General features: G+C 31.2%; 3 protein-coding genes across 13 annotated transcripts in view; 2 read left to right on the forward strand and 1 right to left on the reverse strand.

The window, feature by feature from the left end:
* Positions 1-15,020, reverse strand: part of LOC138945176 (uncharacterized) — a 20,766-nt gene extending 5,746 nt beyond the window's left edge. Inside the window, exons 1-9 of one of the 8 annotated variants that reach the window (XM_070316491.1) lie at positions 14,749-14,903; positions 14,038-14,413; positions 13,592-13,794; positions 13,093-13,224; positions 10,008-11,029; positions 9,502-9,766; positions 7,974-8,177; positions 2,856-3,190; positions 756-1,188 (exon numbers count right to left, since the gene is read on the reverse strand). In XM_070316491.1, coding sequence (XP_070172592.1) covers positions 13,184-13,224; positions 13,592-13,794; positions 14,038-14,381 — 588 coding nt within the window. In that variant the 5' untranslated portion in view covers positions 14,382-14,413; positions 14,749-14,903 and the 3' untranslated portion in view covers positions 756-1,188; positions 2,856-3,190; positions 7,974-8,177; ... (1 more) ...; positions 10,008-11,029; positions 13,093-13,183. The other 7 variants (XM_070316493.1, XM_070316496.1, XM_070316497.1 and 4 more) reach the window with 7 other exon arrangements.
* LOC138945171 (multiple inositol polyphosphate phosphatase 1-like) lies at positions 911-8,505 on the forward strand. Of its 3 annotated transcripts, XM_070316478.1 has the most exons (10): positions 911-1,139; positions 4,479-4,516; positions 4,680-4,879; positions 5,236-5,367; positions 5,571-5,764; positions 6,043-6,153; positions 6,314-6,461; positions 6,746-6,956; positions 7,168-7,377; positions 7,934-8,505. In XM_070316478.1, exons 3-10 carry the CDS (start codon positions 4,699-4,701, stop codon positions 8,181-8,183), a joined length of 1,437 nt encoding a protein of 478 aa, XP_070172579.1. In that variant the 5' UTR covers positions 911-1,139; positions 4,479-4,516; positions 4,680-4,698; the 3' UTR covers positions 8,184-8,505. The 3 variants fall into 3 exon arrangements, with proteins under 3 accessions (XP_070172579.1, XP_070172578.1, XP_070172580.1); XM_070316477.1 differs by lacking the exon at positions 4,479-4,516; XM_070316479.1 differs by lacking the exon at positions 4,479-4,516 and having other exon boundaries at positions 928-978.
* Arfgap1 (ADP-ribosylation factor GTPase-activating protein 1) lies at positions 9,658-13,144 on the forward strand. 2 transcript variants are annotated; one of them, XM_070316480.1, is made up of 9 exons: positions 9,658-9,802; positions 10,150-10,237; positions 10,558-10,839; positions 10,954-11,162; positions 11,366-11,480; positions 11,557-11,646; positions 12,091-12,150; positions 12,308-12,501; positions 12,634-13,143. In XM_070316480.1, the coding sequence occupies exons 2-9, from the start codon at positions 10,178-10,180 to the stop codon at positions 12,836-12,838; spliced, it is 1,215 nt and encodes a 404-aa protein (XP_070172581.1). In that variant the 5' UTR covers positions 9,658-9,802; positions 10,150-10,177; the 3' UTR covers positions 12,839-13,143. The 2 variants fall into 2 exon arrangements, with proteins under 2 accessions (XP_070172581.1, XP_070172582.1); XM_070316481.1 differs by lacking the exon at positions 12,091-12,150 and having other exon boundaries at positions 12,634-13,144.
* Positions 15,021-15,974: the final 954 nt, after the last annotated feature.

Below are 15,974 nucleotides of genomic sequence, written 5' to 3' on the forward strand. Positions count from 1 at the left end.
TCGAATTATATCTCGCAAAAGTTTTCGCCGATTTAAATATAATTTGTTTATTGTTTTCGGATTGACAGCATGCAATAATATATCAATCATCGGATGGAATAGTATTAGGATGACATTACTTTCGATCATCAATTAAACGTCATGAATACAGGACGAATCGATTCCAATTACAGCGGTGTTACAATGCATTTGGTTAATAAATATAATCATATCTATAATTAAATACTTTGTGCAATATAATAAAATATAATAAAACATTTGTCACGTGTGGTTAACGTTAGAAATATCCGTATAAAAAGTTGCACGATCGTCGTAGTCTGTTGATTAGCGTGAAAGTGATTGTAATTAACAATGTTTTCGCGAGTGATGTGTTAATATCATAAAAAAAATAATCGAGAGAGAGAGAGAGAGAGAGAGAGAGAGAGAGAGAGAGAGAGAGAGAGAGAGAGAGAGAGAGAGAGAGAGAGAGAGAGAGAGAGAGAGAGAGATGAAGGAAACCGGCAAGTCATCTGGCAACGGCGAAGCAATTGTATCGAGGTGAATAAAACTTGTTTATTTAATTAATTATCCTTGTTATAATAGTCCATTTTACCATTTTTATATAAGAATATCTAAATAATAGAAAAAAATTATTATATTAATTATAACATTGAAACACTTTTAATTCTCATCAATATCTTTCATTCGCCGACATTTTGCGTATAAATAATAAATGGAATGCAAAATCGATTTTTCTCTAAAGATCTAACGCGTACCGTGATAAGAATCGAGCGATTGAAATAGAAACGCCCGTGTGTCTCTAAACCGTGTCGAAGAGATCGAGGTTGAAATGCACGTTAGAATTACACTAGACGCCAGGTCTAGGTGCCGTCGGCTGTCCAGTAAGCAACCAGGCGCGACGACCTCGCGCGACAGTACCACACGAACCGTCGCGGCGAACAGCGGCTTTGAACACGAACCTGGCGATCGCGCGCGGAGGTGTGCATTGTTTACATTCCTTACTTCGGAAGTGAATCTTTTCTCTCCCATATCACTCGATCTCTGATGATCCACCGCGTCCTTTTCAGTTTCAAGAATCTTTGATCTCAATTTGCAGCATTCCAGCTTGTTCCTAGATCACCGAGCGTTTTTAGATCCTCGTATGTATCCGATCGATTCAGTCTCGTTTTCATATCTTTATACTTTAATCTGAAAGAAATTTAGAAAGATATTGAAACATACACATATAAAGATAATCAAAATATATCAATTTTAAGATAATAAATATTGTATTTTGATGGAAATAAAACAGAATATAAAAATTATTTCAAATCATGTGTTCCTAATTTTTACTATCTTTCATGGAAAATTAACATGAAATTATAAATATCTTTCGTAATTATAAATATCTTTCGTAGAAAATTGATATGAAAATCTTTATTGAGATAAACATTCACCCCTTTCTTGTCCAAGTTCTCCAATTTTTTCAAATTATTCTGTACTTTTAAATATGCTAAGCATTTGATTAAATAATTAGCATTCTAACTTTATTAAACACTTGAATTAGTAGATTCTTCAGTTCTTAAATTCGAATTTCAGATTATTAGTGCCCTGTTGATTAAAATTTTTTTCGATTTTCGTGATCAAAACTTTACAAACTTGATTTTTTAAATTTCGTTAAAAAAATCTTGAGATTATGAATTATTAGACATCAATCAAATACTGATGATAGGTTTGTTTGGACAGCTGGACTTCAAAGTTCTTAAACACTCGGGGTTTCTCGCCTTCTTAAAAAAATCCTTCAATATCAACTTTATCTCTAGAATTCTTAAAAATTTTCACTCACAAGTAGTTTCGTAAAAATTCCGCATTTTGAACGTAACGTTCTAAATTTTCAAGATTCTCAAGTTCTCGCATTTTAAACGCTAAGATTCGCACTGAATCTATGTTGATGAATCCTTGTCAGAATCGCCGGAAACGCTCGATTCGCGAACTTAAAGTTAACGTGCAAAATTAACATATCGCGCTTCAACGCACGCGACGTGTGACGATCTAATTAGAAACGTAGCCTGAATGAAATATCGCGCGATAAATACATATCGTGTGCGCGTTCTCGTTCCCTCGTAAATTCCTGTTATCCGACACGAAAGTGCGCAGCGTTCGCTTTCGATCGCGTAATTCAAGGATCGCAATCGCCGCTTGTCTACTCCGATACATCGTCGGATTTCACTGAAAACAAACTCGCGCTCGCGTAAAACACACAAATATAATTACGCTGCTCTCCTGTTCTAACAAGAATCATCGAGCGTGACCTGCGTCATCGTCCTACTTTCGTGAACAATCATCGCGCGCCCCCGCCGTCTATCGTTCTATTATTTTTATTGCCAGAGTACGTAATGAAAAAAATATTTTTTTGTTAAAATGCATTCAATTTATTCAAGAAATCGTGTATTCGGATATCGAGGACTGAAAGAGGATAAGAAGATTGCCACGAAATCAAGAAAGTATTTTTAAATTCTATTCGTGAATCTATAAGATTTAACGACAAATTTAGTAAAAAGTGAAAATAATAAAAAGATTAGCGAAATGAGATACTAATCATGAGATTTAAAAATTCAAGAATTCACAGATTTAGAAATATTGCAATAGATATATTCAAAAGTTCAGGAGAGTTTGCTAAAGAATATTTAGTTTAAGAATTGTGCGAGAAAAAAAGAATCTGCGTTAAATTTTTAAGATGCTAAGCATTCAAAAAGTGTAAGGAGTCAAGAATCTTTTTCTCTTCTTCCACGCGCGAGCATACGTCATCTCTATATGACAGCTATACCTATGTCTAACAGTGATGCGCATTCCTTTACTTTACTATATATCATTACCGTTTCGTTGCAGCTGCGCAAATTTGTCATGAAGGATATTTAAGCGTATCTTTTCTATTTTACGTAGAGTTAACGTTAAGCCATCGTGATTTGAAGTCATCTACAAATCTCCCACAAAGAAGTTTTATTCGATCGTTTCTTGCTTCGATTTTCTCTTAGTCTTTTTCATAATTATCTTAATCCTCTTTCCTTTCGTAATATCCTCTTCCTTTTTAAGAGTAATTATCTCGATTTCTTTTATAAATCATGATATCCTTCGTTCTTAAGTAATTCCATCCCAATCGAAGAATCGTTAGAGTGATCTTAATTTCGTTCATTCTACCAATTAAATATTCCTGTAATCAATTGAGAGAATTAGACTGATTCGTAGCAATTAAATTTTCTGTTATTTTAAATTCGAAATTACACGAATTAACAAATTAATAGAGAATTAATTGAAAAGAAATTATACACGGAGCAGATATGTCATTTATACATTTTCTACAACTTGCATAATAATAATTTCTTCATACGAAACATCTCTATTACGTGAAAAATAAGAATCGATGAATATTTTTCTGTTCATCCATTGCACGTATGCGTATGTAATATTATCTTTGAAATGACGCCTGAAACGGGACGGGCATGAATAATGGATTTCGCATTGAAATAAGATTTGCAACGATGCTTAAAGACACGGCAGTAGCACTTGCGTGGTATGTGCGGACACGAGAAATTAAGCATAAGTAGGCCAAGCAGTAGTAAAGTCATCAGCGAAAGAAGAAGGCTCTAATCGCGTTTTGTTGCATTAATTGTCACTATTACATACGGGCTATTTCTAATCCTTCGTCGATTATAAAATCTCAAAAATAGCCGCACTTAGCGAGAGGAGAGTCTCCCAGGCTTAGGAGTACACTGGAAACCGGTTTACATCGGTTATATAATTTTATTGATCAATGTATGAGGTAATAATTCTACTCTCTCATTCACTTCGGGACTATCTTTGGACTTCGCGTCGACAATGTTCTCACAAAAATCAAATCCCTGCGAGATAATTAGATCTTCCAGTCCCTCCAAATCTCTCGTTCGAATCTTCGCGCATTCTTGTATCCTCAAGATGCGTTCAGTTATTTTTCTCTTAAATAAATTGTCTAACATCTGTGGACTTGAGAAACATGATTTTTTTAAAGCGTACGCACATAGACACCGCGAGTCAACTCTAAGAATCCGTCATCATCTTCTCGTTAATTTATCGCATTTATTATCTATTGATTTACCTGGCAACGCTCGCGGCAAAACTTCGGCGGCGAACGCGCGAATACTTCCGGTTATGCAATCGGCACAGCTACGTTACGCTAGCTTCTTCATAAAAATTGATAATAAATTATATTCTGCGATGTCGTCAGTCGACGGCGAAATGTAGGTTTATTCCGCGATCCGCAAGGGAAAAGCGCTTTTCTTCCAATGAGAGTCCGCTCCGTTAAGTTCGCTGTCCAAATGCAAATCTATTTTATGTAAACTTTTCATAAAAAATTGGACAAGTTTGTTGCAAAATATGTCGCAGAATATATACAATATATTTTGCAACATATATATATATATATATATATATATATGTTGCCTGTCATTTTAAAAAAAAACAAGGAAAATTGACATCGTGAACGCAACAATATTTAAAAAAGGTAGCGAAAATCGAATTTTCTCGTTATTCTTACGTTATTTTCCGTGTTTCCTCGATTATTGCATCACGCGCAATTACAAACTCCTTGTATTTTATTTATTCATGTTGCGCGCGTTTAATGAAATTATTCTTCTTATAATGATTATCATGTTATCGCAATAAAGGCAGCTCCCACTAAATATAATGTGCGCGTTGTCGCTGTTGCTGGTCGCGTCGCTCCTGGCCTTTTCGAGCGTTCATGTGTCCGTCGCGCGCGAAGTCGATTTCTGCTTCGTGGACGAGGATGATCCATACCTATACATGGGCACGAAGACTGCGTATCACTTCGTTCACGGTGGCAAAACCCGATTTCAAACAGTGCCAAGTGAGTATTGAAAATTCATTCATGTATTGTCTTAGTATTGTCCCAGATTCTTCGACGCAGCAACTGTTATAGATATCTGTACGCATCTGTTTAAGAAGTTTGATGAAAGTAAATTAAAAAAATTCAATTTTTAAATTGAACATCAAATCTCGTATCGCGATGTCTTTAATGATAATTTCTTCATTTTTCTTCATATTCCCTTTTTATTGGATCGATGCAGAACAAGAGTTGTCATTGATAAAGAATGATTTTTATTTCTACATTTTGTATTGTACTTTGAAAAGCGATAGAATACAATTTCGTTTCCAATGTACATATCAAAATAAAAGTTTCTTTTATATATAATTTAATTTTAGATTGTCGACCGGTGCAAATCTGGATGCTCGCAGCACACGGTACTCGATGCCCAACCGTTAACGAGATCGACAAAATCGTCGCTTTAACCAATCTCAAAGAGCAGATACTTAACAATCATGAATCTCGTGGAGGTAGATATTTCTTTTAATGTAGAGCTGACTTTTCCTTTTCCCCTTCTTTTGTATCATTTTTTTTTTTTGCTTAGATATTCGAGACAATTTTAGCAACGTCTATTACAAAAATTGTCATAAACAATGGTATTTCACGTATCTAAAACATCTGTCAATTTGATCCTTTTCTTATTTATTTCCTCTTCGTTTTTTTGCGATGCCAGAGGGTCATATGTGCAATCGAGATCTGGAGAATTTGCGAAGGTGGCAGCCGGATGATTATTTGTCGCCGCAACGGGCGGAAGTCCTGACGCCACAAGGAGTAGAGGACATGAAACTGCTGGCGAGGAGGCTACAAAGCAATTTTCCGGAACTGTTACAGCCCAATGTCAACAATATTACGTCTACCAATTACAAGGTAATTTTTTTCTTGTGTATATCGCAATATATCAATGTTAAATTAAATTATTTGGATAAACGCGTCCATCAATAAGTATCTCCTGGATAGGATATTTAAATTGATAAATAATAATAAATAGCATGAAGCGATCAAAGTGAGATTTTTAATAATTTTTTTATATTTTTTCAATTATGAAAAAAATATACAAAATTTATATTTAAATTAATTAATTAATATTAAAAAATATTTTATTTTATTTTTTCTACATTTTTTTTTTTTTTTAATAATTTTTTCAGTTCCGTGCTACCGAAGCGCGTGAGAGTATGGCATCCTTTATGGAAAGTCTGTTCGGAAGCAGGACGGCCGTACTTTCCGAGGACAATTCCGCCAACGATACTTTACTTACGGTAAATATTTTATTGTATGCTATTCTCTGCTCCGTCAAAATAAGCCAGATTTAAAAAAAAAGTAAACAAGTTATAGAACAAAAAAATAATTATTTCTGTTTCTATAAGTACAATATATCACTCTATTTGCTTCCATTTATCTAATTTAATTAATTTAAAGGCGTATAAAACGTGTGGAATTTGGGAAGACGAGGAGCACGAGCAATCGCTCGATTCGGAACGTAGCAAATTTGATGCCGGATCAGAGTTTCAGAATCTTTTGAAGAACGTCAGCCGACGACTCGGTTTTCTATACAGTATGTCTACCGGTGCGTCCAAAATTTTTGATTATTGCATCGATTATTTGATAATAATAGAAATAAAAATATAAAAATAAAATATTAAATATTAAATTCTTGCATCAAAAGCAAAAAAAAAAAATCAATAATTAAATGTGTGTGTATAATTATATTATTAATATAATCATTCTATGCAATTATTTTAAACTTTTCATGGACGAAAAATTTCTCATCCATAAAAAAGTTTATATTGTACATTCATCAAATATTTATAGAAACAGCCAACATATTTCTACAGATTTGAACATTTCCAGAAACAATCGATGCAATGTATGACGCCTGCCGATACGAGAAAGCCTGGACCGTGACCAAACTTTCACCTTGGTGCGCCATCTTTAGCAAAGAGGAGCTCCGCATCCTGGAGTATAGGGAGGATCTCGATTATTACTACAAAGCGGGCTACGGACGAGAAATCAACGCTCGTTTAGGATGTCCTCTTCTGCACAATATGATGCAACATTTTGGGTACCATTTATAATTCGAATCTCATCGAACATTTCTTTTTTCGGTCTTGAAATATGAATTTAGACATCTCTATTAAACCTTCCAATTCTATTATTTGATACACTGAATTTTTAAAAAATAGAACTCGATGAAGATTATGCGAGGAATAATAATTTGACATCGTTATACTTATATTCTGTAATTTTGAGAAGCATATGTCTCTTTCCATTAGGAACATAGCCAACGATCAGATGTCGGGCGAACCCACGGGCATCTTTTACTTCAGTGATGTAATCAGCCTGCAAAATCTTCTAACCGCTATGGGCATAAACGAGGACTCGACACAATTGACTAGTTACAACTACAAGGACATGGCCAGACGACAGTGGCGCACGTCTCTAATATCGTCCTATGCCGCGAATCTTATCGCCGTATTTTACAAGTGAGAATACACGCGTTTCTTTTATTTGTCATACATTTATTTTTCACGTTTTATTTCGTTTTAATCCCTCACTAAAAATTTATTATTATTATTATTTATTCCATTTCAATTATTTTCATGTGTATATATCTCTCTTTTATAGTCAAGTTAATTATTAATTTACTGCTGCTTCATATTCGAGTATTTCTAGCATCAATAATAATATACAATATTTTATCCAATAACTCTTTACTAATTACACATTCAAAATTTTTTAATGCTTGATGCTAGATCCAGATAGATTCTTGATTCTATTACTTCGTAAATTATGTTGCAATTTCTATATCTTTTAATTGTATCCTTAAAAGTGTATCCTTTGATTTAGGATATACTTAAGATCTCTCTTAATCCGTTTTATAAAATAATCAGAGTTAAATTAAGCAGTCAGTTAAACCAAGTTTAATAAAAGAATTGAAAAGCAGTTGGTTTTAAATTTCTCTGCGTAACAAAAATACTATTATCCTAACTATATTAAAGGGGATCTTAATCTTTATAAAAAATCTATATTCTATTGCAGATGTAACGACAGCAACGACCGCAATAAAGTAATGTTTTACCTGGCGGAAAAACCAGTAAGATATGAAGGTTGCCAGGTGGGCCTCTGCGATTGGGAATTTTTGAAGAGGAGATTAGGCAAACTGGTGTCCAATTGTAAACTCGACGTCTGCTGGAATGTGAGCGGAGCATCCACCAGTTTCCCGAATTCCATAGTCATCCTATTAGTATCCGTTATTCTAGTCCGCCTTGGTTACAACCGACAACTGTAAATAAGTTATTATTATATATAATAGTTTCACAGCTATTAGATCTTAAATTGTAATATATTAAATAAGAGAATAATGTCTCTTTTTAGAGAAATCGCGCAAAAAATGAAGATATTAAATTATATATAATTATATATAATATATAATAGCTCTATTAAATTTGTATCAATAAATTCTTGCAGCTTATAGGTATTAAATATATTAAATCTATTATGATATATATGACAGCAACGTAATATTTTATAATTCATATAATTTTTATACATTATAATTGTAGTTTATAAAATGTATGTTCTTATATATACTTTATTCATATATGAGAAAAAGAGAGAGTTAATTATTATATTTATATATTTATTACACGATATTAATTATACAAAATAATTCTATAGGAAAAATTTTAATATACAAAATATATTTATTATATCAAAATGATTTATTTATACGTTTATATCAATTAATTACTTTTAATGTAATAATAATTATAGCAACATATAGTAAACTACAGAGTGTGATATACTATATAGTAATATATGCAGTGTAAATATATATGTATAGTCAGATATATGTATAGATAACATATTACAAAACTTTTCTTTTTCCAAAGTGTCTCAAATCTTGTTAAAAAATGGAGTAATTTTCATAAGCATTCTTCACTCGTATAATTTTTATAAATTTTTTTTTTTTTGCGGAAAATTATAGTGAAGATTGTGTATTGTATTTTGCTGAGATATTGAATATGAACACATAGAGATATATATCTATTTATAATATATTTTAAATATACATAATTCATAATTCCCTCATAAATATATATATTTTAAAATAAATATTTATCTGCTTCATGAAGTATGATATTGATGTTATTATCGATATAAAGTATATATATTAACAGCTTTGAATCCTAATATCTTAATTATATAAAATAATTATAGAAAATTATAGAAAACTTATCGAATCGATTATAGAAAAACTTTCCTTCTCCAAAAACATTGCATAAAATTCTTTTGCTTAAAATCTTTAAATACTGCAAATAAAAAAGATTATAAGAATTATATAATTTGATTTAAAATAAAATCTTATACTGAGATTATTCATTAATTTCTAAAAGAATTTAATAAATGTTCTTTATGTGTGTTTATTTGCAAGGAAATCACGAGTAGCGAAGCGCCGAAAAATAAAACGGTCGAAGGTCGAATGCTGAGTTTCGTTACCGAAAAAAAAGTATCATAGTCACTTTTTCACCCTCATTATAGACAAAAAAATGTAACGCTGTTATCGTTACCGAAAAGGAAAAGTTTTTAAATAGCAAGTATTTTACCTTCTAATTCTGCGAGAGAATCGCGAAAAGGAATTCGATATTTCGCGCAAATCTTTATCCATCACCGTCGCCATTTCGTAATCGACTGCATCTCGCAATCTCTTTCGATCCATCGAAATGCGAGACACGATGACCTCTTGCGGCTGACAGCTTCAAACTCCTTATGACGTCAATACGTCAAGCACGTTCCCAATTCCCAAGCGGAAAAATCGTGTCCGACTTTCGCTGCAATATGTCTACTTTTGTAGAATCTATTTTTCCCATCCTGTAGAAGAATCATTCGATAAATAATGGTTTTGTGGTAAACATTTCTGTCAATTCTGTTTGATTCCTGTCAAATAATTTCGGAAGCGTCAAAATTCAAGGATTTTTTTCTCGTGGAATTTTTATAAATAATTCTTAAATTTTAAATCTTACACATTCTCGACTTGGATTATTTTCTCTATTTTACATATTATAATAATTATTAAGCTTATTAATGATTGAAATAGTTAAACTCGACTTACCGGTACTTGTAAATAACTTCTTTTTTGATCAAAGGTTTAACTTTTATCTATATATATTGTTTTACTTAAATCTTCAATTAAAACTGCGAATTTAGAAAATTATTTCCACCTTGTTTGACACTGTGTTTGTTTTATATTTCAGAATTTTTCGACAACTGATCGATGCAATCATGGCTAGTCCACGGACACGACGAATGCTGGGTGAATTGAAGCTGAGGGATGAGAATAACGTAAGCTTGGAAATAGAATAAAACATTAATAACATGTACTTCTTTCTCTGAATAAAAATCTGAATAAAAAGATAAATGACAGTTGAAAAAGTTAGTTAATTACAAATTGTTTTTTAAATTAAACTTTGCCATATTCTGATTTTCAATAAATGTAATTCTTATCTCAATGCTTCATATAATATCTTCATCTATATTTATTATTATTAATACTTATTAAATATATATATATATATATATATATATATATATATATATATATATGATTGACTTTGTAACACGTAACTAAGGGATTTATATAAACCTGTATACATATTTTGCAGAAATGCTTTGAATGCAGCAGCCACAATCCGCAATGGGTATCTGTGACATATGGGATCTGGATATGTCTGGAGTGTTCGGGCAAGCATCGTGGCTTAGGTGTACACTTGTCATTTGTCCGCTCTGTCTCTATGGACAAGTGGAAGGAGGTCGAACTAGAGAAAATGAAAGTCGGTGGTAATAGAAACGCTCGAGAATTTTTCGAAAATCAACCTGACTGGGATGAAGATATGTCTATCTCACAACGTTACAATACAAAAGCTGCAGCATTGTACAGAGATAAGGTGAGAAAGTATGTTGAACGTGGTGCATTATATAGCAGTTAAATTAATCATCTATTCCATCCATTTTTCATCACATTATTCATCTCTTAAATATATTTTTCTCTTCTCATTTAGATCGCTACATTGGCACGAGGAGAATCTTGGAATCCAAGTAGTTCAGCAGCAAAAGATTTCGAACCTTCAACATTCACTGAAAACAAGCAAGAGTATTTGTATCAGAGCGATTTGTCCTCTTCTTACCAAAATATGAATTCAAAATGCTTAAAGGCGCAAACGGAATCTTTTTTTGCAAAAAGACAGAATGAAAATGCCAATCGGCCAGAGTAAGTTTATTTATTTCCTATATCTCATCAGGCATACATTTTTGTAGTTTCAAATCTCTCTCTTTCTCTCATATAATCTAAATTTTTTTGATTAAACAAGCGGATGAATGATAATGTAAAAAACAAGAGATTGAGAAATAAATTTGAAAACTAGATATATTTTAATTGTTAATTTAATGTGAAATAATAAATTTTTTTTTTAGTAACATTCCACCTAGTCAAGGCGGCAAATATGGTGGCTTTGGTTATCAAATGGATCCACCGCCCAAAAGTTCGTCCCAAGAACTATTCGACACCGCAGTTTCTTCGTTAGCAACTGTATGACTTTTAATGTTTATTAAACTTTTGTAATGTATATTTGATGAAACAATTAAATTATCTGCTAATTTTGCAGGGTTGGTCAATATTTTCTTCTTCGGCATCGAAAATAGCGAGCAAAGCTACCGAAAATGCTATCAAGATTGGAGGACTCGCGACACAAAAGGCAAGTGTTAAAAAATCCGGAAATATTCTTGAAAATCTAAACTAATCTAGGAACGAAAAATTCAGAAATATTGAATAGTATTAAAGGAATTATATTAAAATTATATTTAATTAATTAATTTTGATTAAGTATAATTTGAATAATTTTGGCAATGCTGTTTACATGTTTTCTTCAAAAGCATTATTTAAAAACAGAGTTGAACAATATTGATTATAATTTGCTATTGCACTAATATTTATTTGCATTACTTTTTTCATTGTTATAAACTCATGCAGAGTGTATTATTTGATGCTATATATAAACGCGATATCGATTGATTATTATTATTTTTGCAATTTATTTTAGTTTATTTTTGTCTTACATCGGATTTAATTAAATTTAATGATTTTAAAAACTACTTTTTTTATTCCATTTTTCTTTTTTCTTTTTATATTACGTCATTAGGTTCGAGACGGTACATTATTAGAGGACGTCGGAAGCCAGGTTAATCATTTGGTTACAAAGGTACAAATACTTTCATTTGCTTTCTCTTTTGTTGCCACTATTTGGTTTTTGTGTCAAAAGATTGTTTATATATATAATTAAAAAGTTAATTATAAAAATCAAGTGTGTGTGATCAATTATTAAAAATTTAAGAAGTTTAAGAGAAAGTAATGTATAGGTGGGGGACATAACTAGACGAGGAGGATGGGGTGACATCGTCGGGACCAATTCAGCCGAACAACAAAAACAGTACGATTCCACGGATCTATATCAATGTTCCTCCAACTGCCCTAATGCGTATCAAAATAGTGATTCGACGCAGTCAAATCGCTCTAACGAAAAATCATCTCTTGTGAGAAGCTCCAGTTCGAAGTAAGTTGTTTTTAAATTTCTAATAATAAAATGGAAATACAGTTTCTCATTAATTAATAAATGGACATTAAATTCTTGCACATTAATACATTAGAATTTTGTAAAATTCACTCTCTGCTTAATTCACTTTAGGAGTAATCTTTCTACTGGAAATTTCTCCAACGCATCAAATTACGAATGGGATTGGAACAATGACACAAAACAAGCAAGTAAAGCAGTAATATCAAAGAGACAGTCAAAGGAAGAATCACTGATCAGTTTTGAAACAGACAATAAAGCACAACAAAACTGGAACTCTAAAGCGGAAGATGATGCCTGGGAAATATTAAATAATTAATTAAACGAATATAATCAGCGCGAATTAGAGGAAAATATCGATACGTATTAATTTTAACGAATTAAAGAGAAAAGACGAATACATATTTCTTATGAAGCAACCCATTCCCTAATATGCGTGAAATATAATGTACTTCTGTTTAATAATTTGGAAATGCGATAAGTTGTATTGATTAATCAAGTAAATTATTAACATGCCAATAATCTTTCACGATAAAACAAATGATAATTCTCTATTTTTTGAGTTTTACAAACCTTTTAGAAATTTTAAATCTTCAAGCCCAAAAATCTTAGAATAAAGAAAACTTGAAAGTTTTTGTTATAAAGATTAAAATCACTTATAGTTCTAGGATGAACACTTCTTTGCTGCTTTCCTCTCTAGTATTTCTGAAAGAATAATTGGTAAAGATTAATTTTTAACAGCTTCTCTTAGTCCTAAGAATAGTCCTTAGATACCTTACAAGCATTTAGAAATAATATACACAAATACATACTTGAAGTCTCCTGAAAGACTTGTTAATTGTATTATAAACAATACATTGTAATTTTAAAATAATAATATAATATAAATATAAAAATTTTATAAAGTATTTTCTCTATTTTGTATATTCAATGCAAATATATTGTATAATTAAGAAATAAATACAATGCTATTGTATATAAAGAAAATAATAGTCAAGAAAATTATAAAACTGTAATGAGATAAAGAAAGGTATCTAAGGATTAACATAAAGAAGTCAAAGCAAAAATTAACTCTTTCCCGAATATGTTCTCCTGACTCCCGATCTGCTATAAATATGTACATCGCTTAGATACTTGATAAACTCTGACTGCATGCTTGGCCACACTTCATCTATTAATTCTGATAATAGTTTATATAAGATCTTCGCAGAATTATGCGATAGACATGGTGCAGTTTGATTTGTTGTCATTTTGTAAAGAAAAAAATATATTTCTCTGCAAAAAGATGTTTCATCAATTATCATCAAACATTTAACAATTTTGTGGGTCTAAAAATTCAAATGTGTGTGTATATATATATATTGTAAAAATTTACACAAGTTATATATATACAAATTATGTTAAATATGTCACACATATTATAAAAATAATGCAACAGAGAATTAAAAATATTAAAATATACAAGACAAAAATTTCTATATGTGAAGAAAAATTTTAAATATCTTTTCTATGTCATACCTAAAATTACACTCTTTATTTCTTTCAGATGGATACTGCTCGTAAAATCCAATAAGTAACAATGCCAAAGGTATACCATATTCATCATTGCCAAATATATCACTGTTTAACCAATCAATTATTGAAGATTTCTTGTTAACAGCAATCTTTGCCTCTTCAAGTATCGACTGTAATGCAGAATGGCGTTCCTCTTTAGACATGTTTGGCAATATAGAGGAAGGAAGATTTGAATATCCATACTTGAAGAGAGCATTCAATAATGCAATCATATCCTCCTTTTTAACGAAGGGAGGCTCGTTCTTGTCCTTTGTCGTAGCTTTGTTGTGATTGCTGCACATCTCCATTTTAATGCTTATAAACGATTTTTGCTAAAATACTGAAAGGATACAAATATATTTACTTAGATTATAAAGATTTTCTGATACACATTTCAAGATATACATTTCTAGAAAATAATAGAAATAAGAATACTAAATAAATTATTAATAATAATAATAGACTATTTACGTTTCTCGTCGGCGAGTCGATTAGACAATAACATTCTTTTGAGAAATAATTATCGCGTGATAATTATGTTAATATTTTACATTTTTTTATACAAAACTAATATGTCGTTGAAATTATTATTACGAAACGTTTATTCGATACTCTGAAATGTACCCTATGTCCATGTATTATTACGATTTCTAAAAGGTGAAAATAAATACATACTCAGATATTGATTGATATTCTTGGATATTTGGATATTCTTGAATACTATTATTGGATATTTAGATTCTGTAATATATTGATACGTAAGTAATATATAATATTTTACTCAAATAACACAGAGTATAAAAATATTGCGTGATATGAGTATAGACATAAATGTGACCTTACCCACACACACACACACGCGCGCGCGCGCGCGAATTCAATCAGTGTAACCATAGGTCACAGGCCATTTTATTCGCACATGCGCGTCAAGTACTATATCGATAAAGTTCTCATTTCGATTGTAAAAGAATCTCCCTTTGTTTTACCTCTTTAATTTATTTATGTTAATATTTAATAAAAATTATTTAACATCTTACAAGATTATTTGCATGTTTACCTTTTATATTCACGTTACGTTATAAACTCTTCATATATTAACCAATCAGAACAAAAGAAATCGTTGCCACTTTTCTGATTGGTCATTCAAACGACTCGAAGTATCCGTGACGCAATTATTTATGTTTAGGTTCCCGGGACTTGACAATTCTCTTTTTGCGACGAATGTTTGTGATATTGTATTATAAAGCTGTCTAACGTCGACGAGTGAGTATTTGAATCATGAGAAATAATAATGAATTTATTATTGTATTTAAATACTAAAGTCTCTAAATCTAAAAAAAATTTGATTTCAATTAAGAACTTAACCTATTTGTCTTTTATTCTTATAATTGTTCCTTCTCATCTATTATAGAGACAATAATCTGAGGAAGTATAATTAAATCACAAGTATTCCAGTTTTCTCTCAAATTAATATTAAAATATTTTGCATATTGATTTTGTATCCAAACGATGCATTTCATTTTTATTTTTTTTTTGACATTGGCTATTGTTTCAAAATTATTGAAAATAGAAGAGAAAATACACTGAAAGAGAGAAAGAAAAAGTTTTAAAGAATATATTAAATTGACTATAAAATGTATTTGGAAATTGGACACTGACAAATTTAAAGAAACATTTGTATATACTAAGACCTGTACACATAATAAAACTTTAATTCCAAATGAATGCAAGTTAATTAAAGAAACATTTTTTGTGTACATGAGTATTTTGTTTATTTCTAGAAAGGAACGGAAACGAGCCAGCATGCCGGAGCCTGTGAATCACCAGGTGAATGCCGCTCGTAAGACGTTCCGAACCTTATACCAGATTTCCAAGCTGTTGAACACGAATCTCGATGAGAA

This window comes from Polyergus mexicanus, unplaced genomic scaffold (assembly GCF_030449975.1).
Source record: "Polyergus mexicanus isolate NDT 795.1 unplaced genomic scaffold, iyPolMexi1.0 SCAF_3, whole genome shotgun sequence".
NCBI classification, from domain to species: Eukaryota; Metazoa; Arthropoda; class Insecta; order Hymenoptera; family Formicidae; genus Polyergus; species Polyergus mexicanus.

Coding starts and splice junctions, on each gene's coding strand:
- Arfgap1 (XM_070316480.1), top strand. CDS start 10,178: ATGGCTAGTCCACGGACACGACGAATGCTGGGTGAATTGAAGCTGAGG. Junction 10,238..10,557: donor AGCTGAGGGATGAGAATAAC/GTAAGCTTGGAA, acceptor CATATTTTGCAG/AAATGCTTTGAATGCAGCAG. Junction 12,502..12,633: donor GTGAGAAGCTCCAGTTCGAA/GTAAGTTGTTTT, acceptor AATTCACTTTAG/GAGTAATCTTTCTACTGGAA.
- LOC138945171 (XM_070316478.1), top strand. CDS start 4,699: ATGTGCGCGTTGTCGCTGTTGCTGGTCGCGTCGCTCCTGGCCTTTTCG. Junction 5,368..5,570: donor CAATCATGAATCTCGTGGAG/GTAGATATTTCT, acceptor TTGCGATGCCAG/AGGGTCATATGTGCAATCGA. Junction 6,154..6,313: donor CCAACGATACTTTACTTACG/GTAAATATTTTA, acceptor ATTAATTTAAAG/GCGTATAAAACGTGTGGAAT.